The 23,032-nt window shown below is 39.6% G+C and overlaps 1 protein-coding gene across 3 annotated transcripts in view; it reads right to left on the bottom strand.

The window, feature by feature from the left end:
- Positions 1 to 21,725, bottom strand: part of TTC8 (tetratricopeptide repeat domain 8) — a 58,774-nt gene extending 37,049 nt beyond the window's left edge. For 2 of the 3 annotated variants that reach the window (XM_044229715.1, XM_044229713.1), the window contains exons 1-4: positions 20,910 to 21,053; positions 1,773 to 1,893; positions 396 to 459; positions 129 to 288 (exon numbers count right to left, since the gene is read on the bottom strand). In XM_044229715.1, the coding sequence (XP_044085650.1) occupies positions 129 to 288; positions 396 to 459; positions 1,773 to 1,893; positions 20,910 to 21,023 (459 nt within the window). In that variant the 5' untranslated portion in view covers positions 21,024 to 21,053. Of the gene's footprint in view, positions 1 to 128; positions 289 to 395; positions 460 to 1,772; positions 1,894 to 20,909; positions 21,054 to 21,698 lie in introns of those variants that run through there. The other variant, XM_044229714.1, reaches the window with a different exon arrangement.
- Between the last annotated feature and the right edge of the window lie 1,307 nt (positions 21,726 to 23,032).

Genomic DNA, 23,032 nt, shown 5'->3' with positions numbered 1-23,032 from the left:
GTAAAAAAAAAGAATTAACTGTAAAAAACCTTCCATATAACCTTCCACTATAACAAGAGCAAAAAATGATATACCCTAAAGTTACTTTGGTAATAGAAAACTGTGGTAATAAAGCGGTCAGAATTTACCGTTCCCAGCCTGACAAATCTTCCAGATGAGCTGGTGATGGGGCGAGCTGTGTAGGCAGTTCTGGGAGTTCTGATGGCCTGCTCCATAGTGCCAGGCCTTCCACTCTGTGTGCCAGGTCTAAGGAAACCTGTAATGGGTCTTCCAGCTTGAGTGATTGGCCTGTGGAAAGTGTACGTTGTGAAAATACAAAGAAGATCAATAAAGGAAGATTCTCCTACAGTCTGGTCACTATTTAAGGATAGAGGGTATGAAAGAGAAGTGCATACCTGATAGCCGGACTGGGCCCTCCCGTCTGATTAGTTCCAGGGAGTTTCAAAGATGTGCCAGGGCCTATGAGATGAGATGGAAAATTCAATTAATATATGAGTTACTAATCTGTAAAAACTGTCAGCTAATGTAATTTTCAGGAATGCGCCGGTCTAGTGAAAAGGACATTAATAACAGGAAATGTATTTTAGGGAAAAAATGGGTTTGAGACTGATATTTACTGAATATCTATCATGTTATTTTATGTTATCACATGTAATCCTCACACTAAGTCTGAAAGACAAGTAATATTCACCCATTCAGCAAAGGCTTAGAGGGTTAAGCAAAGAGGTCATCGCGTTAGCAGAGCTGGGGTTCCAAGTAAGGCTAGCAAGCCCCAAAGATACTCATAGTTTATTTCTGATACAAAATCAAGAATTTAGATGTTTAGCTCCAAAAGAGCAAAACGATGGGGGACAAAAGTTCATTTTTAACATGAACCATATGTATTTTTTCCCTCAATTTTCATTTGAAGCTTTAAAAGTTATTATCTTTCAAACATATAAATGGCTGATAACTGTTATAACTATCAAATTCTAGCAAGACCACCATGTGTCACAGCAATCACTCAATACCATTTGCACCAGCACATCCGTAAGCTGGGGACCCGGCTTCTGTGACGACACTGAGAGGCACTCATGGGCCAGCGTATCACCCCATCACTTCACATCACGCATGAGAGCAAACCACCTTCAGTTATTACAGTCATCGTTTTTGTTTTTTTTTTTTTTCTTTAAGATTTTATTTATTTATTTGACAGACAGAGATCACAAGCAGGCAGACAGGCAGGCAGAGAGAGGGAGAGGAGGAAGCAGGCTCCCTGCAGAGCAGAGAGCCCGATGCGGGACTCGATCCCAGGACCCCGAGATCACAACCCGAGCCGAAGGCAGCGGCCCAACCCACTGAGCCACCCAGGCGCCCCAGTCATCGTTTTTTTTAATAATCCTTTTAGAACACTTCTGCTGTTTGGGTGCTTCCGGTGTTTCCACTCTGAGATAAACAATCTTCTGATAGGTTAGATAAGCAGTTCAGCTAGAATGCCTTTTAAATATAAAATTTTTAAATGCATAGTATAGCTTTTATTGAAAAATGGTTTTATACCTCAATCTCATATCTTAAGTTTAAGATAATATAATTGAATTGAGGAAGGAAAGTCTTTGTACTGTGTGGCAAGATAGAGACCATTTACGTAATATCCTATTACGTAATATCCTATTACATAAATGGTCTCTCATGTTTTTCATGTATATAATGTCGTATGTTTCTTTCATATACAAAGAGTATGATTCTTCCTCCTAATGGCATTTCATTTACTTAAGGGAAAAACCAATACTTACGTGGAACTTGAGCAATAGCATTTTCATCCAGCATCATTTCTGCAATTCCTTCCTGATTTACATCAATTTCATCTATGTATACCATTTCAGTTAGTGCTCGTGCCTTTAAAATCCAAGCTGCCTATAAGCGTGGATAAAATAAAGCATATATTAAGTAGTATTAGAAGTACTGCCTACAGAAGCTTTATTATTGTCTAAGTTTCCATTGGGCCTGTTTACCACTTAGTGCATTATATTAATTTAAATAGCTATGTCAAGAAACTAATAAAAGGAGGCAAAGTCATTACTAATCAAGAAACATCCATTAGATCAATTATCTAGTAAATAAAAGTGTTATAATTACCTGGTAGTCTTCTAACGTGACTTTTTATAAGTAAAAGAAGATCTTAAGAGAAAATTTTACTAGAATAGTAATTTGAAAACAAATTACTAAAGCTACGACCACAGTGCTCTTTCTTCCTCCTTCAGGACCAGAGTCCATCATGAAGACCTTCTCGATGGTTTAGCTCTAAACCTGCTTCCCTCTTGTCTTTCTCACAGAGCATTCTCTTTATGGTCCTTATGTACTTACCATACTCGAGAAACTGTAATTATTGGGCATAAGTTAGCCCTCCCTTCCCCAGAACACAATCCTTTTTACCTTGTTCAATTCTGAATTTTCCGTAACACCTACGGTTTTTGCACACATTGGTATTCCAAAAATGTTGACTTGAACTAAGATCAATTTCTCCCAATTCCCAATAACTAATCAACACAATCTTGGTTGCTTTGGGATCTAGCCAGTAGAAAACCTGGTAGAAAGTGGAGGCGGGGGAGATAGAAAAGGCAAATAAGGAATCTGGAAAATATCAGCTTTGTTCTACCTTGAGAAATTAGGTGTCAAGGTCTACACAGTTAAATATCTTCTTACACATTTAAAATGGCTTTATCAGAAATGTTTACCTTTCTGTTTCACTAGAGAATAGAAGCAAAGAGCAATAAAGCTTGTCCAGTGGAGGAGCTGGGAAGAAGGCAACTCTTGAGCAGAAGCACAGAATTGACTCTAATAGTACAGATGAAGCAGCAGCATGGGAACTTGGGGTATGGTGTGAGGAGGGCTCTCACATCAGGCTGTGAAGCAGGCTGAAGGAAAGGCAAAGGGACTGAGAGAGAAACAGAGAGAGCTACAGAGGTCCCAAAAGTCCTCACATCAAGAACCCAAGATGCATTCATCCACTCATGCACTCAGTCCATATCTACTGAACACCTCCTAGTTACAGGGCGTTGGGCTAGGTTCTGAAAAGGAAACACGAGAAGATTAAAACTTGGATCTTAATTTCCCTGAACACATCACCTATCTGAATTAAGTGTCAAGGCAAAGCAGTGCATGATAAGTGACAGGTTTGTGGTGTAGAAAATAAGTTTTATAGGAATTAAAAAGCAGAGATCCTTTTGTGGGCTAAAATAATTGGAATGCATACAGCAGACAAAAATGTTTAAGGAAAGAAGAAAATCTTTATGCTTTCACTTTAATGGGACTAAAGAAGGCTGCCTTCATTGCATACTTAGGTTCCTAAAACGAAATTATATTTGGTTAGATGATTGGCTTTTTAGGCTTATACTTTGCTGGGTAAGGTTTATTGGATTCTCATCAGATAACTTACAATAAAATGTCTCAACTTTGTGGACTTAACACAACTGAATGAGCAGAACACAGAATCAAAGAATTTGTAAAAAAAAAAAAAATCAATTCCAATTGGAACTGCATCTAACTGTGAGAGCCACTAAAGTGTGGAAACAATTGGAGGTTTTCAATCCTCAAAGATCAAGGAAGGTTGGCAGATCTATACAAGTATGGTCAGGGAAGTCATCCCTCGCTTGAACTAATGGTTTAATTTAACTTCAAAGAAGTAATCCTGATTTATCTTGAGTCCCCACGGCTCATACTACCCTGCAAGCATCTGACGGCTTTCATTTCTCAAGAGGGCGTTGCTTGTTCAGCAGCCTGGTGGACAGGAAGGACTGTAGCATCTTCTTTGAAACAGTAAAGCAAGATGTGGGCTCTGCAGGTTCACTCCCATATTACTAGGGAGCATCTGCTACCTACATGCCAGGTCCTGGGAACAGAGATGAGTAAAGCACAGCTCTCCCAGCTCACACAAATTTCAGTGTTGTTGGAAAAACGCAATAATGAAAGTCTGGAGCATACTGTGGGAAGGCAGAGAGTGGCACCCAGCTGCCTGGAGGGTGGAGGAAGGGTAGGAGAAAAGAGTTTGCTAGTGGCCAAGACTGGAAAGCATGTGATAGGCAAAGCAACGGGACCAGGACAGGCTAGCTTGAAGGCTCATGACAAGTTTAACAAACCCAAATCAGTTGGTATATGGTTGAATTGGGTTCGGGCTGAGGCAGCAGTCAGAGAAGAAACTGGAGAAAAAGATAAAGGGGCTGATGACAGACCCTGGATGCCACAGTGAGGTATATGGACTTTCATCCTGATAAGGAGGAGCTCATGAAGCTTCAAAACTATGACTTGGAGTCCCAGTCAAATCGACCTTCTAAAAGCCATGTTCTAATTATTATAGTATCATTTATATATTGGGCATTAATTATCCCTGCACATATCTTTTTAACAATTTGCATGTATCTACTGTCAGAGTCTACTCCATCATGCTTCCTCACGTCTATCTACCTACTATTAAATATTAAGAAGGTGCAACTGTTTTTAATATTAGGCTAAGCAAAACAAAAGGAAGTAAATCCACTGTTCCCTCCCCACCAAATGAATAAATGCTTCACATCTTTTGGAAAATGTGATTCCATAAGAATTCACTTTTTAAAAAAGGTAAAGAGATCTATATTTCAGTTTCTGGAACCTAATTCTTCCGAAGTAGAAATAATGATGGGAATCTTGTATATTTAAAGATCTATAATAAAATCTATTTAACCATTACTTAATTTTAAATTTCATCAGTATTTGAGAATATTAATCTTCTTGATTTTCCTTCTGTCCTAACAAAAATGACCTTGAAAATCACATACCACTGCTTGATTAAACATCAGACTGTATTCAAAGAACTGCTCTTGGCAATGTGAACAATTCTTAGGATTTTGATGAAAACAGCAGATGGGGCTTTGGCTTTAAAAAAAAATTAAAAATTTTATTTTGGAAACAAGCCAAGTATGTTTTACAGCCCTAAAATCCTCTGTTGAAATTTTAAAAAAAAGTTCAAAACTAATCAGTGATTAAAGTAAACTGCATAACAAAGCATAATGGATGATCCCAAACTGCCCCTTGGATCTGCATAAAAACATAAATTGGTATTATCAGATAATGTTTAAATTGTTACTAAATGACAGGGTCATGTAGTAAATATACTTGAATACCCATCCATTGGAAGTACTGTGAAATCAACAAAAATCATAGAAGTGGGGCGCCTGGGTGGGTCAGTGGGTTAAAGCCTCTGCCTTTCGCTCAGGTCATGATCCCAGGTTCCTGGGATCGAGCCCCACATCGGGCTCTCTGCTCGGCAGGGAGCCTGCTTCCTCCTCTCTCTCTGCCTGCCTCTCTGCCTACTTGTGATCTTTGTCTGCCAAATAAAGAAAAAAAATCTTAAAAAAAAAATCATAGAAGTGTCGGAACTTTTCTCAAGGGAAAAAGCACATATTCTCCCAATCTAAGCAAGTAATCATCACGTCAGTTATGTCCTTCTTTGTCTGTGAAACATAATCCCATCTCATTCGCCTACTGAGGCAGTCTACAGGACATTCCTCTTGAGGCAATAACATCAGGGAAGTAATGCTTTGCTTGTACTATCTTCTGTGAGGTTGATCCAATTTTAGTTATGAAAATAAACAAGGTGAAAACTCTAGTGAATGAGCAAAACATGTTTAAATTGCCCTGTTCCTTTTAATACAGGATTTGAGGCCACTCGTTGAAGACATAAAAGAAACAATTTTAGGTTATTATTAGAATAAGGCCACCAAAGAACAGTGTGTCTAACCTGATTGAGCCATCATAAGAATCAGTAACATTTGACACTCTGCCTACTCTATGAAAATGAAAAACTGAGGCACAAAATATTGAATTGTTATTGTGAAGCCTCATTTATTTTGAAGTTGTAAAAATGTGCAAAGGAGGAAGGCAAAATGTGTGAATAATGAGCTCAAAAGAATCCTGTCAGACTTGTTCCCTTTTTATTCTTTTAGATCACTATCGAGTGGATGATTCAGTCTACAGTAACAGAACAGAAAAGCAATACTAAATACAGATCCTTCATCAAGTTCCTGCGCTGGCTGGAAACTTACAAATGCCATTTACAGTTTTTAAACCATACAGTGCAAATTACTGGTGTTTTAATTTAATTTTAACAAAATCTTCCAAAATTACTGAAAACAAACAGCAGAGTACTTACTCTATTTATAGTGTAGGTCCTTCTCAACCATATATTATGCAAAAAACAGTTCTGTACCATCTATCAATTTGGTAATGATTATGAACACTGTAGACAATGTTGAAATTCTTTTCAAGAATGGAGTGCTACCTTTTAACCCATTTACAGGCTTGTTTAATGCCACACAGACCTCTATCAGAGTACTTTGTATCTTGCTTTCTTCTACAAGTTTGGATGATTACTCACATGAACCACATATGAGGTTCCAAACTGTTTGTTTACCTAAAAACCACTGTTACAATTTTCTGTCATGTGGTGGGGCAAACACCTGGAAATACTGAAGCTCTCTGCTTTGTAGCACTTTCGTCTCTTCACAGTATTCCCAGACCTACTGGAAACCCTCAGAGTTAAAAGCTTCACCTCCTCTCCTTGGATTCCCTCCAGACTCATTCACTGGGTCTCATCCAGTTAAGCAGGTCTCTCTATCCTGCAAGAATTTGGTAGACATGGCTATCTGGCCAGTAGTGTTCCTTCCTTTCTTCCTCATGGTGGCAGGCACCGCTCTCTAAAACCAAGCCCTTCCCAAGCAGAGTTAGCCTAATCTTTGCTCCAGACACTGTCCTATCCATCATGGTCTTTTTGGACACCTTGGGTTCTGCTGATTTCTTGGCTCGCTCGCTTTCTAACTCCTGATTCCCCTTGCCTCCTTCTCTAATTTTCTCATCCTCTGGTCAATATTGGTCATTTCTATTTAAACTCCAAGTCTTAAGACCATAAGACTACTCATCCAAAAATGTTGGAAATATAATACTTTACATAAAAAGGTACAGAACGTCTGGTAGAGATGGCTAATTTTATAACAGCACTAATAGATATGCAGCGGGTTTTCTAATCTATAGGACCAAGTAAGCAATTGAAATTATAGTATTCTCTAAACTAAAGGTTGCTAAACTAAACCTTTACCTGAGACACTGGCAATTCAGGATCTGGTTCCTGGAAAGCATTAAGAAGGTAGTAAACATTTTTAAGAAATACGGTTTCTAAAATAAAAAGTCTTAGTGACTAATTAGGTATGCGTAGGTGGACTCAAACTCATTCAATAAAAATTCAAATATTAATTTCAATCTTTCCCCACAACTGTTTTCAAGAGTTTTGGATATACTAATACTAATATTGGTATTAGTGTAAAACTAATATACAGTGACAAGTGCTGAATTTTCTCCAAGTAGGAAATTCTAATTACTCTAACCTCATTTAAAGCACAGAGAAGTTATCTTAACTACTTATTTAATGAAGACACAAAATCTCAGAAATTACAATAATTTTCTAACTATACCAAGGGAACATTTCTTTATACTCAAAAATAAGTTCATGGTGGTTAAAAAATTCAGACTTTAATCACTTGGGGAGGAGGAAGAAAATCCACATACTATAAGCCCTTCCGCTCCACATATAAATAATGGGATTAGTGCCTGATGATAAAAAATTAATTCTCACTGTAATGCACTCTGAGAAATGTTTATAAATAGACTATGTCACATATATTAATGTCAGGTGTTAATAAACTCAGGGTTTTTTCTGTTCAAACTAAATAGAAATCCACTGGGAAAAAGTCAGAGTTGTAACAAATGTATTTAACAAAACATTTACATTTATTTATCTACAGTTAGCAACCTGCACTGAACACTCAGTTGGCAGCATGTTTTATTAGGAAGCTACTAAGAAACAAAATAGAGAAAGAAAAAGAAAAGATCCTTCCTTGCCTTGCTTTCTATAGCTCTAAAACCCAAAAGAATACCCTAAATATTTTTTTAAGAATACATTATGCACGCAAACAATGTGTAAGCCATCTGGTCACCATACAAAGATAAGCAATTTCTATAGCATGACACCCAGTAGGAACATGAGAGGCACAGGTTAAGCTAGGCTAGAAAAGCAAAGGCCTCAGAGGGTAGGGTTTAGAGAATATTTGGAAAGCAGCCGAACCAAACACAAAACAGCAAGGAAGAATACATCGCAATTGGAGGTTTTCAAGTCCAGTGTGTATAAGAAAGATCTGGAAAAGTACAGATTGCTTAGAACTCACAGTCCATACTTAAACATACTGATACAGGCAATGAGATGACAGAAGACATAACCCTGTCTATTCTTTCTTCTGTTTATTTGTGGACACGTCTGAATGACACATGTCTCTCATTTAAGTCTCATAACAACCACCGGAGGGAGGCAGGTCAATGTTCTTATCCATTTGACAGATCAGGAAACCAGTTCAGAGAGGTCATAATTTGCTCGAGGTCACACAAGGAAGCCAGAGCTCTTCCTTGCCAGCACATCTTGGAGATTAAAAAATGACTTGGACATAATAAGGCAGGATTGAAGCATAAAGTGTAGCAGAGTACAAGATAAGTCCATATAGAAAGGGGAGGAAACGTTAACCAGAGGTGACTGCAGATAATACTTGGAAAGGAAAACAAAAACAGGTATAAGAGCTAGAAGCCTCTAATCGTTAAGTAAAAGCTGGATGCCTGTTATTCTGCCAAGAGCAAGAAGATGCTTCCAGTGGCCCAAATTCAAACCACCAGCTCAGCCTCGGTGTTCTGTTCACTGATAAGGGTCTTTGTGCTCTCTGGGGTTCTTTTGCTCCACAGGAACACATCTGTGACATACCACACAGGTAAAACATGTGGGGAAATGACAAGCAATGAGAGGGTCAGAGAAGACAATGAGAGGCCTAGAGGATGGGAAGGTGGACAGAGAGGTGAGGTTGCTTAGATGGGAGAAGGGGAAAGACAGAACCAGGAGTGAGGCAGAGAACACGTTAGTCCCACAGCATGTCCCTGACATAGCTGGTCCCCTGGCTAGGTGCTGAAAACATTATGAGGAAGGCATGCAGAGTTATATACCTTGCAGTAAAATGTATCAAATGCTATATTCTAGTTAGGGGCCAGTTAGATAGGGCTTAGATAGGAGAGGGGGAAAACAGAATACATGGGAGATAAGAAGGGAGTCAGAGAAAAGGGAAGGAGATTATTCTGGAAATTATTGATCTATGAACTAGATTCAACATCACTCTGTCATCAGTTTCACTGAACACTTTCCTCACAGATGCGTTCCAGGTTACCAACAATCCTTTCAGAAAAATATCAGAGATTTTGATCCTGCATGGAAATTGCATGAATCCTGCGTGGAAATCTCTCTAGCTATCTAGAGACGATAGCAGCTAACATTTGTGATCACTCACCATATTTTAATGAACTTAATTAACCCTCACAACAACCCTTTGAGGCATACTATCACTCCATTTTAAAGATGAGAAAACACTCATCCGTATATAGGCAGTGTATAGGCAGTATTTGAACCCAGACACTCTGGCTCAAGAGCCTGAACTTTGCTGAGTATATGAGATCATAGCAAGGCATGAAAGCGGCTACTATATGGTGAGGGAGACCAAGGCTGGGTATGGCTGGTCTGGACTGGAGATCCATCAGGAGTAGCAGGGCTAATAAGGAAGAGTCAGGATTTTTAAATGTAGAGGTAGGGCAAAAAAAAAATTTTTTTAATCACGGGGACTTTCATCTGTGGGTCTCTCAATTAGAGTCTGTTATTTAAATTAATCCATCCAAATAGGGAACCACCAGTCAGGTTCATTTGGTCTAGCAGATTATTTCCATGGGCATCAATACAGTTGAGGCTAGGGGAGCCTGGTTGGCTCAGTCAGTTAAGTGTCCAACTCTTTTTTTTTTTTTTTTTTAAGTATCTAACTCTTGATTTCGGCTCAGGTCATGATCTAAGGGTTGTGAGATCAACCCCTGTGTCAGGCTCCCTTTGTCAGGCTCCATGCTAGTGCCTGCTAGAGCCTGCTTAAGATTCTCCCTCTCACAATGGACTCTGGGGAAATAAACCAAGGGTTATAGAAGGGAGGGGGGTGGGGGATGGATGAGCCTGGTGGTGGATATTAAGGAGGGCACGGACTGAAGGGAGCACTGTGTGTTATACACAAACAATGAATCATGGAACACTACATAAAAAATGAATGATGTACTGTATGGTGACTAACATAACACAATTAAAAAAAAAATTCTCCCTCTCTCTTTCCCCCACAAATGTACTCTCTCTTTCTCTTTCTCCCTCTTTCCCCTCTCTTAAAAAAAAAAAAAGAAGAAGAATCACCATGCCTAGCCCTAGAGTCAGAAGAGCTGGGCTCGATCCTCAGGGAGTCACTTAGCTGCATGACCTTGAACAAATCATACAATCTCTGTAACCTAGTCCTCCTCTTGAATTGGAGCAGTAGGGTCTATAGGGAGATTTTAAAAAGAAAAGCTTGCATTTTTAAGAATATTTCATAATTTTCAGAGTCTTTTCACATATGCTATCACAGTTAATAAAATGTAAGGTGCTATCACTTTCAATAAGAAGTATCAGTCACATAAACAATTCTATAATAAATAGAAAGGCACCAAACTCGCTAGTACTTCCCTTTTCAGAACAAAGAACTAACTCCCAGTTGTGGCACATCAAATTAAGACCTCCCTTTGACTCTCCTTCAAAGTGAGTGAGTGAGAGGACAGGGAGCAGTGACACTGCCTAGAACCAGCAAATACTCATTAGCATCAACTTCAATTCACATCAGTTTGCTTCCTTCCTTCCTCCCCGGGGTAAGGCTTTCTCTCTTAGGGTGTTGCTATTACTTCAGGGAATCAAATCTCTAGCTAATTCTGAATGTGACTTCTTAATTGCCACCAATACCTACTCTGGCTAATGAGTCTGACCCAGCTCTGTTCTGAAACTACTGAGACATTATTCAGAAGGTAGCAGTAACAAGAAGGGGAAAAAAAAAAAAAAGTAAGAGAACAGAGAAATGGATGGATGTCAGAAGGTTTGGGGAGATCTAGGGACCAAGCAGCCAAGTAGGAATGTAAATCTAGAATTCAGCAGGAAAACAAATTCATAAAATGAACTGCTCCACAGAGTATAAGAATCAAAAGACTAAGTTTGGCTGAGTCTCCATGGTCCCAAAGAGGAAAGAAATTAGATAATCATACAGAAAGATGGCTTTGTTTTGTTTTGTTTTGTTTTGTTTTGCCTGGAGCACCAGATCATTGTCTCAATCAACTACTAAGATGTGGCCCACTGGGGACCCCGGGGTTCCATGTCTTTCCTCTAAGCCAGTGGCTTTCAGCCTTTTCTCTATCTCCAAATCATTTACAATAATAATCCCCTCTCTGTATCATCTCTCATTATAAGTAGAGATTGGGGAGGAGAATGTGAATTCCCATTCAAAGCCAACACTCCCACTCCCAGAATCACTGATTTTAATAATTTGAAAATCCATCAGAAATCTACCCTATAATAAAAGCATACTGTCTTTTAAAAACCTCACTGCCTAAAAAATCTGCATGTTTTATGAACTGTTTAATTATAATGGAGCTAAAAAAAAATTGGGGCTGGTTTTAAAGCCATGCATCTGACATATGGAACACAAAGAACAGTAATCAGATTAAGCAACTAATCAGGATGATGGACATGAGCTGTAACAGCAAGCATTCCCTCTGGGTCACATTGCTGTGCGGAAAGAAGACCGTTTTATATTTCTCCCTTTTGTATCTTACAACTTACAACTACTTGTTCAATCATGATTGAAAGAACACTTTGAAAAAAGATAGAACCTCTCTATGAATTTCTTGTTCTTGCTGTATTTTATCAAGCAGGGAAGCTACAATAAATTAACCAGTTATCTTTCTTTCTTTATTCCCAAGAGATCAGAATCTTAAAGTCATGCTTACAGACCCTGCCTTCTTATTTCTCACTATTCCGTACCTGGGGAAAACAGTTCACAATCCATCTTTTTCAAGAACCTTGCCCCATTACCAAATACCATGTTCTTAATAGTCAACCTATCTTTCAGTCCTTTTGTGTCCAAATAAAAATGTATTACTCTAAGGAAACATGCTATTCCATGCTCTACCTCCCTGACCAGGCTAACTACTCTGACTTTGGCAAGAATCAAAATTAAATAAAATCCAGATGTCCTAATGGAAAGTACAAGGCACGACTTAAATATTTTTGATTAATAGTACCAAAATTGTATCTCTTAAAGGAGGAATAAAAGGAACAGTCTCAGAGGTGGGCTTATCCTAAAAGGCTAATGTATTGGGACCAAAATGGGATTTTTGAGAAGCTCCCTGGACCAGCTTAAAGAAAGATGAACAAATAACAAATCACTTTAGAGAGGTTCTCCTCACCTGGGACAAAAATAAGCAAACCAAAAGTGAAAAATAACATCCCAAACAAAAGCTATTTTTGTCTTGGGAGTGGGAGGGGGGAATCCATTTGGCACACCAAAAAAATATTTTAACTTCCTTGCTCTTCCGTGTGTCCAGACACTGCTTCCAAGTCATTCATTTGTACTAAAACTGGTTTGGTGGCACAGGAATGGTAATTCAGAGAGCTGTGGGGGAAAAATACTCTAAATGTAGAAGCCTCAAAAAAAAAAAAAAAAAAAATAGCCCATGAGGCTAAACGAACATGTGAAGATAAATCAGCTAACTGCAGAGCTGAGGACCATCTGCTTCTGCTCTGATCACATTTCTGTTAGCTTTTCATAGATCGGTAGTCTTGCCATCATTTAACTTCCTCCACTGAAACAATGAAAGCATCATAAGAAATGCCAGTGATGATAACTACTATCAAAAATACTCTCTTGGAGGAATCTAGGAAGAATTTTCTTAACTGATTAAAAAAACAATAAGATGGGAGCACCTGGGTGACTCAGTTGGGTTGGGTGCCTGCCTTTGGCCCAGGTCATGATCTTGGGGTCCTGGGATCGAGCCCCACATCAGGCTCCCTGCTCACTGGGGAGTCTGCTTCTCCTTCTCCCTCTACCCTCTCCACCCGCACTGTGCCCATGCTCTCTCTCTCTCTCTCTCAAATAAATCAATAAAATCTTTAAAAATTATAATAAAAAATAACACGGTATACAACATGTTCACTTGCTACATTTATATATTGTAAGATGATTGTCATTATGATGATAGTTATCACCTCTATCACATCCGTCATGTGGAACACAAAAGCACCCCTATCACATCACATAATTACCATTTCTATTTTGTGGTAGGAATAATCAAAACAAAAAAAACAAAACAAATCAAGAAATGAGTTAAGAATGTCCATAATGCAATTACATTTATTTGAAAAGGTAAATGTGTGTTTAGGAACCTACGGGGGTAGAAGGACACAAAGGTCCTCAGGCAACTAGGATGATCTTTGTAAACAGAAGGGAAGGTGGTACACAAGGATAATGCCATCAAAATACATAGGGGTGCCTGGCTGGCTCAGTCAGAAGAGCATGCAACTCTTGATCTTGGGGTTGTAGGTTCGAGTCCTGCATTGTGTGAGATTCCTTAACAATACAATCTTTAAAACACACACACACACACACACAAACATGAATACAATCAATACACTCATTCAGCAGATACATAATGAGAACCCCTGTGTAGCAGACTCTGTGCCATAACCATACAGATGTGCCATCCTGGATTCATGTTGTAAGGGAAGGAAGGAGAGGTTTCAATTTCTTAATCAAATGAAACTTCTTAAGCTTCGTAAAGCTCTTCATTATTTGTATCATCACTCCAACATAAATATTTTTAAATGTTTTAATTAAATAACAAAAAGGCTATGAAAAACCCACAGTGAATACCATTCTCAATGGAGAAAACCTGAGAGCTTTCCCACTAAGGTCAGGAACACAGCAGGGATGCCCATTACCACCACTGCTATTCAACATAATACTAGAAGTCCTAGCCTCAGCAATCATACAACAAAAAGAAATTAAAGGCAGCCAAATCGGCAAAGAAGAACTCAAACTCTCACTCTTTGCAGATGATATGATACTTTATGTGAAAAACCCAAAAGACTCCACACCAAATCTGCTAGAACTTGTAGAGGAATTCAGTAAAGTGTCAGGATATAAATTCAACACACAGAAATCGGTTGCATTTCTATACACCAACAAGACAGAAGAAAGAGAAATTAAGGAGTCAATCCCATTTACAATTGCACCCAAAGCCATAAGATACCTAGGAATAAACCTAACCAAAGAGGCAAAGAATCTATACTCAGAAAACTATAAAGTACTCATGAAAGAAATTGAGGAAGACACAAAGAAATGGAAAAATGTTCCATGCTCCTGGATTGGAAGAACAAATATTGTGAAAATGTCTATGCTACCTAAAGCAATCTACCTATCAAAATCCCACCCATTTTTTTTCAAAGAAATGGAACATATAATCCTAAAATTTATATGGAACCAGAAAAGACCTCAAATAGTGAGAGGAATGTTGAAAAAGAAAGCCAAAGTTGGTGGCATCACAATTCCAGACTTCAAGCTCTACTACAAAGCTGTCATCATCAAGACAGTATGGTACTGGCACAAAAACAGACACACAGATCAATGGAGCAGAACAGAAGGCTCAGAAATAGACCCTCAACTCTATGGTCAACTAATCTTCGACAAAACAGGAAAGAATGTCCAGTGGAAAAAAGACAGTCTCTTCAACAAATGGTGTTGGGAAAATTGGATGGCCACATGCAGAAAAATGAAACTGGACCACTTCCTTACACCACACACAAAAAGAGACTCCAAATGGATGAAGGACCGCAATATGAGAAAGGAATCCATCAAAATCCTACAGGAGAACACAGGCAGCAACCTCTTCAACCTCAGCCTTAGCAACTTCTTCCTAGAAACATCGCCAAAGGCAAGGGAAGCAAGGGCAAAAATGAACTATTGGGACTTCATCAAGATCAAAAGCTTTTGCACAGCAAAGGAAACAGTTAATAAAACCAAAAGACAACAGACAGAATGGGAAAGGATATTTGCAAACGACATATCAGATAAAGGGCTAGTGTCCAAAATCTATAAAGAACTTATCAAACTCAACACCCAAAGAACAAATAATCCAATCAAGAAATGGGCAGAGGACATGAGCAGACATTTCTGCAAAGAAGAAATCCAGATGGCCAAGAGACACATGAAAAAGTGCTTGACATCACCTGGCATCAGGGAAATACAAATCAAAACCACAATGAGATACCACATCACACCAGTCAGAATGGCTAAAATCAACAAGTCAGGAAATGACAGATGCTGGCAAGGATGCAGAGGAAGGGGAACGTTCCTCCTTCACTGCTGGTGGGAATGCAAGCTGGTGCAACTACTCTGGAAAACAATATGGAGATTCTGCTGGTGGGAATGCAAGCTGGTACAACTACTCTGGAAAACAATATGGAGATTCCTCAAAAAGTTGAAAATAGAACTACCCTACGACCCAGCAATCACACTACTGGGTATTTACCCTAAAGATACAAATGTAGTGATCTGAAGGGGCACATGCAACTGAATGTTTATAGCATCAATATCCAAAATAGCCAAACTATGGAAAGAACCTGGATATCCATCAACAGATGAATGGATAAAGAAGATGTGGTATATATGTATGTATATATATATATATATTCCATTTTTTATATATATATATAATGGAATACTATGCAGCCATCAAAAGAAATGAACTCTTGCCATTTGCAACGACATGAATGGAACTAGAGGGTATTATACTGAGCAAAGCTTAAGTCAGTCAGAGAAAGTCAATTATCATATGATCTCCCTGATATGAGGAAGTTGAGAGGCAACATGGGGAGTTTGAGGGGTAGAAAAGGAATAAATGAAACAAGATGGGATCAGGAGGGAGACAAACCATAAGAGACTTTTAATCTCACAAAACAAACAGAGCATTGCTGTGGGGAGGGGGGTAGGGAGAGGGTGGTGGGGTTATGGACATTGGGGAGGGTATGTGCTATGGTGAGTGCTGTGAAGTATGTAAACCTGGCGATTCACAGACCTGTATCCCTGGGGCTAATAATATATGTTAATTTAAAAAATAAATAATAAAATAAAATAAAAATAAGAAAAAGGCAAGATTTCTACATACCGAGGGAGACCATACCAGGAAATATTTCCAAAATGAAATAACAAATGGGCACAAAATACACAAATCTCTGCTAAGAAAAGCATACAGTAAAGGAACTCTCAAGCACTGCTGGTGGGAATATAAGTTGATGCAGCCACGGTGGAAACAGCATAGAGGTTCCTCAAAAAATTAAACAAAGAAATACTATACGATCCAGTAATTCCACTCCTGGGTCTTTACCCAAAGAAAACAAAAACACTAATTTGAAAAGATATATGCCCCCCTGTGTTTCTTGCAGCATTATTTACAATACCCATGATACAAAAGCAGCCATATCCATAACCACAGATAAAGAAGATGCGGTATGTGTGTACCATGGAATATTATATGGTCATAAAAAAAGAATAAGAGGTGGGGCGCCCGGGTGGCTCAGTGGGTTAAAGCCTCTGCCTTCGGCTCAGGTCATGATCCCAGGGTCCTGGCATCAGGCTCTCTGCTCAGTGGTGAGCCTGTTTCCCTCTCTCTCTGCCTGCCTCTCTGCCTACTTGTGATCTCTGTCTGTCAAATAAATAAATAAAATTTTTAAAAAATAAAAATTAAATTTAATTTAAAAAGAATAAAAATGTAAAAAAAATTGCAAGCCATTTGTAACAACATGGATGGACCCTAGAGGGTGTTATGCTAAGTGACATGAATCAGGCAGAAAAACACAAATACCGTATGATTTCATTTAAAACAAAACAAACAAAAAGCAGAAACAGATTCAAATACAGAGAACAAACTGATGGTTGCTAGAGGGGAGGAGTGCAGGGAGTGGGCAAAATGGGTGACAGGGAGTGCGAGATAGAGGCTTCTAGTTATGAAATGAATAGGTCATGGAAATAAAAGGTACAGCTTAGGGAATATAGTCAATGATACTGTAACAGCATGGTATGGTGACAGATGGTAGCTACACTTGGGGTGAGCACAGCATAATATAGAAAAGTTGAATCACTATGTTGTACACCTGAAACTAATGTAACATTACATGTCGACTATACTCAAATTAAAAAATTAAAAATAATTACTTAAAAAAAAAGCATACAGTGGAAAAGCACAGTGTTCAAAGGTTGAGTCAAAAAATAACTAACATGAGTGAACCCTATAAACTTTTCAACAGCCCTATCCAGCTATCAAAAGCCCAGTTTGGTAAGGTTAACTTCTATTCCTGATGAAACAGTGCATTGTTCTGGCAATATATATAGTTCTTACTTAATTAAACTACCTGAGCAAGACAAATAAAAAGGATTACAAAGGAAAGGAATATCATCAATTTCTTCTAGATCTGGTACTAATTCTCCTAGGCCTACTCTGATATTTATAGGAGCTGAACATATCAACCCCTGCTCAAAACAAGAAAATACTAACAAAGAGTAACATTTTTTTAATGTCTGTGGTATTAGACATTAACTATATCACATTATAGACTATTCTTTCAAATCCACAACAAATAGGCCAATAGAATAGGCCTAGACCTAACAAGACTTACTACCCTAATGATCTTAACCATGTCAATGGTTAACCAATGCCAACAGCAATATTTCCCTATAGAAACCTGTGTCTTTTTCTTCATTATCATTATCAAAAATCGTAGTTCTGGGGCGCCTGGGTGGCTCAGTGGGTTAAAGCCTCTGCCTTCAGCTCAGGTCATGATCCCAGGGTTCTGGGATCAAGCCCCACGTCTGGCCCTCTGCTCAGCAGGGAGCCTGTTTCCTCCTCTCTCTCTGCCTGCCTCTCTGCGTACTTGCGATCTCTGTCAAATAAATATATAAAAATCTTTAAAAAAAAATCACAGTTCTACCAAATATACTTTGTAACAAGTCTTTAATCCACCAAGAGGGTCCATGAGGCCTAATGAGAGCTGTACAAGAAACCAAATAAAAAGACCCAAGCCCTTACCTTATTTAGCTGCTAATTCAGGAGTTGTAGACAAAATCCTTAATCTCTTTATCTTACTCTTCCTAGATAAAAAGGAGCAAGAAGATCTCTACAGCCCCATCTAAACCATTAATGAAAATACTGCTGCTTTGCCCTGCACTTTCCAAAATGATCTCTCTCCAAGATGATATGGGAGCCATCTGTTCCTCTGCCCCATCCCCCAAAAGGCGCCAGAGATCATGTAAGTTGCAGAATACTGTCTTAATCGAATTTCGTTAGTTTCCTTTCTTCAGGACTTTCCAGAGCCTTTAATCCAAGTACATAAATATGTCAAAATTCTTTACCATTTAGCTAAAATCTGGAAAAAGGCAAATGTACACCTGAAACTAATGTAACATTACATGTCGACTGGGAAAATGTACTGGGAAATGTTGAGAAACACACCATTTTGAAAAATTTGGCTACATAAGGGCCAAAGAGGCAGCACAGTATAAAGACAATGGGTTTACAAGCTTAGTAATTTTGGACAAATTACTTCACCTTGTGCCCCAGTGTAGTCAATCTACAAAATGGTGGAAATAGTACCAACTTCCTAAAATGGCCGAGGATTAAATGAGATGAATTATAAAATCCTCAGAACCAAGCCCAACACAGAGTAAATAATAAATGTTAGCTATTACTTTTGTTACCTACTTTGCAGTGTTATTCCAAGCACAGAAATACATGTAATTGACACAACTTATGCCTGGTAAGTAACAAGCATTCAACAAAGGGTAATTTAATTGAACACATATAAAATTCTGATCACAGTGCCTACCACAAACTAAGTCTGAATTCACAGGCACAGTACTGTAGTGAATTCACTATGATTATGTTACTAAGATTATAGGATCTTTTTATTTAAAGATTTTAAAAATTTATTTGACAGACAGAGAGGGAGAGAGAACACAAGCAGGGGGAGTGACAGAGGGAAAGGGAGAAGCAGACTCCCTGCTGAGCAAGGAGTCTGATGCGGGACTCAATCCCAGAACCCTGGGATCATGGCCTGAGCTGAAGGCAGATGCTTAACTGAGCCACCCAGGTCCCCCAAGATGATAGGAGCTTAACCATTAATAAAAACAGTGCTGCTTTGCCTTTAACAGTGTATCCCCATAAGACTGCATCTCCCTAGTATGATAACAATGAAGATATCTGAGCCTTGCCCACTTCTAAAAGTAAGTTTCAGAATTATTGTATTAATCAAAATTGGGCAAAATTAAGTTCCTTTTCTTCAAGACCCAGGGCCTTTAGTATGAATCTTGAATCTCTAAGTAGGCAATGTACAGTTCCCAAATGCATTGACTGAGGAAACTTCCTTTCACTGAACAGTTCTTGGGACTATTGCTCTGTGGAACACAGAATGGAAACTGCCCTAAACTGATGGAAAAACAGAAACAGCATGTAAAGTACTTGCAAACCATTGTGCCAAGAACAATGTCTGGTACATCACAAAGAGTTTTAACAAACTTTTGCTATACAGATGTGAAGGGGTCATGATTTTGTAACATTCCCAGACATACTCAATTTTGGAATCTTTTTTTTTTTTTTTAGCAGCATCTGTAGGACTACTGTGGCAAAAAATACACTCAGAAAAATGCTTCCTGGGGCAGCTGGGTGGCTCAGCTGGTTAAGTGACCAGCTTTTGATTTTGGCTGGGGTCATGGTCAGGGTCCCAGGGACCTAGCCAGAAGCAGGCTCCACACTCATCAGGAAGTCAGCTTGAGGATTCTCTGCTCCCCCTTCCCCTCCCGGCCAGATGTTCTTCATGGAAACGGAATCCTATTAACTAACATGAACAAACACAAAAGAATCTAGCTTTGTATTCCCACTAGCATGGATTGTTCTAGGATTGTTCTATCTATCTAAAAGTCAAAACATTCACCTCAACAGGTTATCCTCCAGCCACTTGCTGGGAACTAAGGCAGAGCCTAGTAACAGTGTTCACACATATACCTGCACTTAGGTAACTCCCCTCAACATCCCCTTTTTTTCCTAACATCTCCAGGGCAACACCACTAGAGGAAAAGTTGGAAAACCAGCTTTTACCAGAGGCACTGACAAACTGCCACAGCTCTGCTCTTCTTTTTTCTCCTTTTTGCCTCTTCCAGGAACTACCTGCACTGGAGTATACGACCATTTTCGCTCTTTAATATCTTACTTCATCTTATTACTGCAGTACAGCAATAGTTAACTTAAGTTCTCTTAAAACCACGCTCATCATTCCTTCTTTTAAGGGGTCTTCCCCCTCATCTTCCTCTCCTAGATTCACCTTTCTCTAACTTGTATTTATCCTCAAAATGCACTCATACCGCAGAATCAAAGCCTCCTTCACTCTTGGAAAACAATCTTAAGATGAAGTGGAGAGATCACAATGTTTGGTCCAAAAAAGAAAAGAAAAAGCTGCTATTTCAACAAGAGGTGAGAAGTTACAGATTTTGTTTATACATCACTGTCTTATAAATTAATAATACACACGCAGCGAACTTCAGGGCCCATCCATATGCAAGTATAAATGACTTATCAAAGTTCTTCACCAAAGTAAAATTCGGGATTTTTAAAGTGTTCCTCTAAGGGACCCGTAAAGGAAAGGGGCTGCTCAAGTTTGAGGAGGGGCGGCCATGGCACGGCACTCGAGAGTCCCGCGGGGACTCGGGGACGCCGCCAACAAGGACGAGCCAGCCGGGCTCGAAGGGGTTCCAGATGCCTATGCTGACCACACGGTCAAGTTCGCCCTGGGCCTTCCTCCCCGGAGCCCCCACCCAGCGGCCTGGGGACCCCCCAGTGCCCTCTGCCTCTCGCTGGGATCCACAGGGCTGACAGGGTCCGGCTGGTACCTGGTCGTAAGGGGACTTCTCCAGCATCTGCGTGCACAGATCTGCGCAGAGCTGGAACTTCCTGCGCCTAAAATAGCTCCAGGCGAGGAGCAGTGGCTCCATCTCCGAGCCCATGGCGGCCGAAGGCGGCCCACGAAGGACCAGGGCCCGGGCCGGGTGGGCGGAGTCGGGAGCGGGAGGCGTCCCGCTCTGCCCGGCAACGCGGCGGCAAGGGCCTTGCCTGAGGGGTGCCCGCGTCGCGCCTGAGATCAGGAAAATGAAAACCCGGCTCGAGCAGAACACAGCTACAAGGCTTGTCAAACCTTGTTTGCAAAGAGGGTGTACTTTTAGAGGATACATATTTCATTAATTTCGAGAAGAGGGCGCCATGGATAAATGAACAGGTAGTGACTTAGACACCTACAACCAGGGCCCTCCACTGTCGCTGAGGAGAAGCGGTTGCCTAGCAGCCGAACGCTCGGCTTACTTGGCGAATCTGAGAGAAGTCGCAGGAGTTGACCCTCATACGGGTCCCTGTCCTACTCTTCCCGTGCATGCATCCTTGCCCCTATCATTGACCCTTCACGTGTTCTCATGTTCACAACCATGAGAACAGTTTCTTCAATGCCATACTGTCCACCAGAACCCAAAGACTTACATCCTAAAATTCTCCAGTTTGTTTCTTCGAGTCCTCAAAAACAACAACAACTCAGTGTTCAAATAAAAAGGGGCATTGGATACGGCTTAGTCCAAACGACGCATTTTACGTAAGAGAAGCTGAAATCGGCTCAGAGAAGAGAAATGATTTACCTGAAGTCTCATGAAGTTAGGAAGCTGGACTGTAATCCGGGTGACTACAGACTGTTAATACAGTTCATTCAACAATGCGTGCAGATTCTGGATTATAAATTGGTGACGTTTTTACAAACGAAATAACGCAACACAAAAAATTAAAAGGCAGCTTTCTGAAACCCCGTCTCCAAGCAATTACTGTGTGTCAAATGCTTACTTGTGCAGAATGATTTCTTTAGGCACAGTTCTGACTTTGCTCTAGAGATTTACACAGATGACAAATATCTTTAATGGTTATGACAAAAGAAGTGTGACCGGATTAAATCCAGGTAGACTTCATTATGGAGGACTAGGAGAAGCAAGAGAGAAAAAATTAACTTGATACTGAAGAACTTTCTGGTCAGGTCTGAATTTCCTTAGCAAAGATAAATCACTCAGTTTTCTCAAATGCTAAAGTACCATAGTGCAGACATTATCTATAATCCAGACATTTCTATCTTTCATAGATATCAAAACTAACTTTCTACTGAGAAATGGGTTAATAAGAGTAGGTTTTTTTTTCTCCTTTACTAAGCAGTCTTTCTTGAATTTTTGCATCTTAGAAGCAAATAGTTATGGTTTTTGTAATTACCCTATTTTTGTTTCCCTCAAAGTGCCTCTAGAAATGTATGCTGTCCTAAGCAGCCTACCATTTCTGGCAGTCGGGCTTTAGGACCGCATATGCTGCCAATTGCAATTGGGCTCAGTATTTCAAAGGGACTTTTTATTTTCTGATAAAATGTAAGCAGATGGTATGTAAGTAATTCTCAACTCCAGATCCTTATTAGACAGATTTTTTTTTTAAAGATGTTTTATTTATTTGAGAGAGAAAGGAGAGAGAGGACGAGAGCGGGGTGAGGAATAGAAGAAGAAACAGAGTCCCCCACTGAACCAGGAGCCCCATGTGGGGCTTGATCCTGGGACTCTGGGATCATGACCCCAACTGAGGACAACCACTCAACTGTCTGAGCCAAATACGGTCCCCTAGACAGATTTTTAAACAAAATTTTTTACTTTAAATTTCCCCTATTGTTAACATTGTTAACATTTTATGTTACTGTGGTACATAAGTCACCACAAAGGAACCAATATTGGCACATTGCTATTAATTCCATAGTTTATTCTGATTTTAGTAGGTTTTCCCTGATATCCTTTTTCCATTCCGGGATCCCACTTTGGATACCTTATTACATTTAGTTACTCTGTCTCCCTTCCCTTCTCTGGTCCTGTGGCAGTTTCTCAGACCTTATATCTCAGATCTTGACAATTCTGAAGAGTATTGGTCAAGTATTTTGTAGCATGTCTGGAAATCT

Source organism: Neovison vison, chromosome 13 (genome assembly GCF_020171115.1).
Source record: "Neovison vison isolate M4711 chromosome 13, ASM_NN_V1, whole genome shotgun sequence".
In the NCBI taxonomy this organism is placed as follows: domain Eukaryota; kingdom Metazoa; phylum Chordata; class Mammalia; order Carnivora; family Mustelidae; genus Neogale; species Neogale vison.
This window is presented reverse-complemented; position numbering and strand designations above follow the sequence as displayed.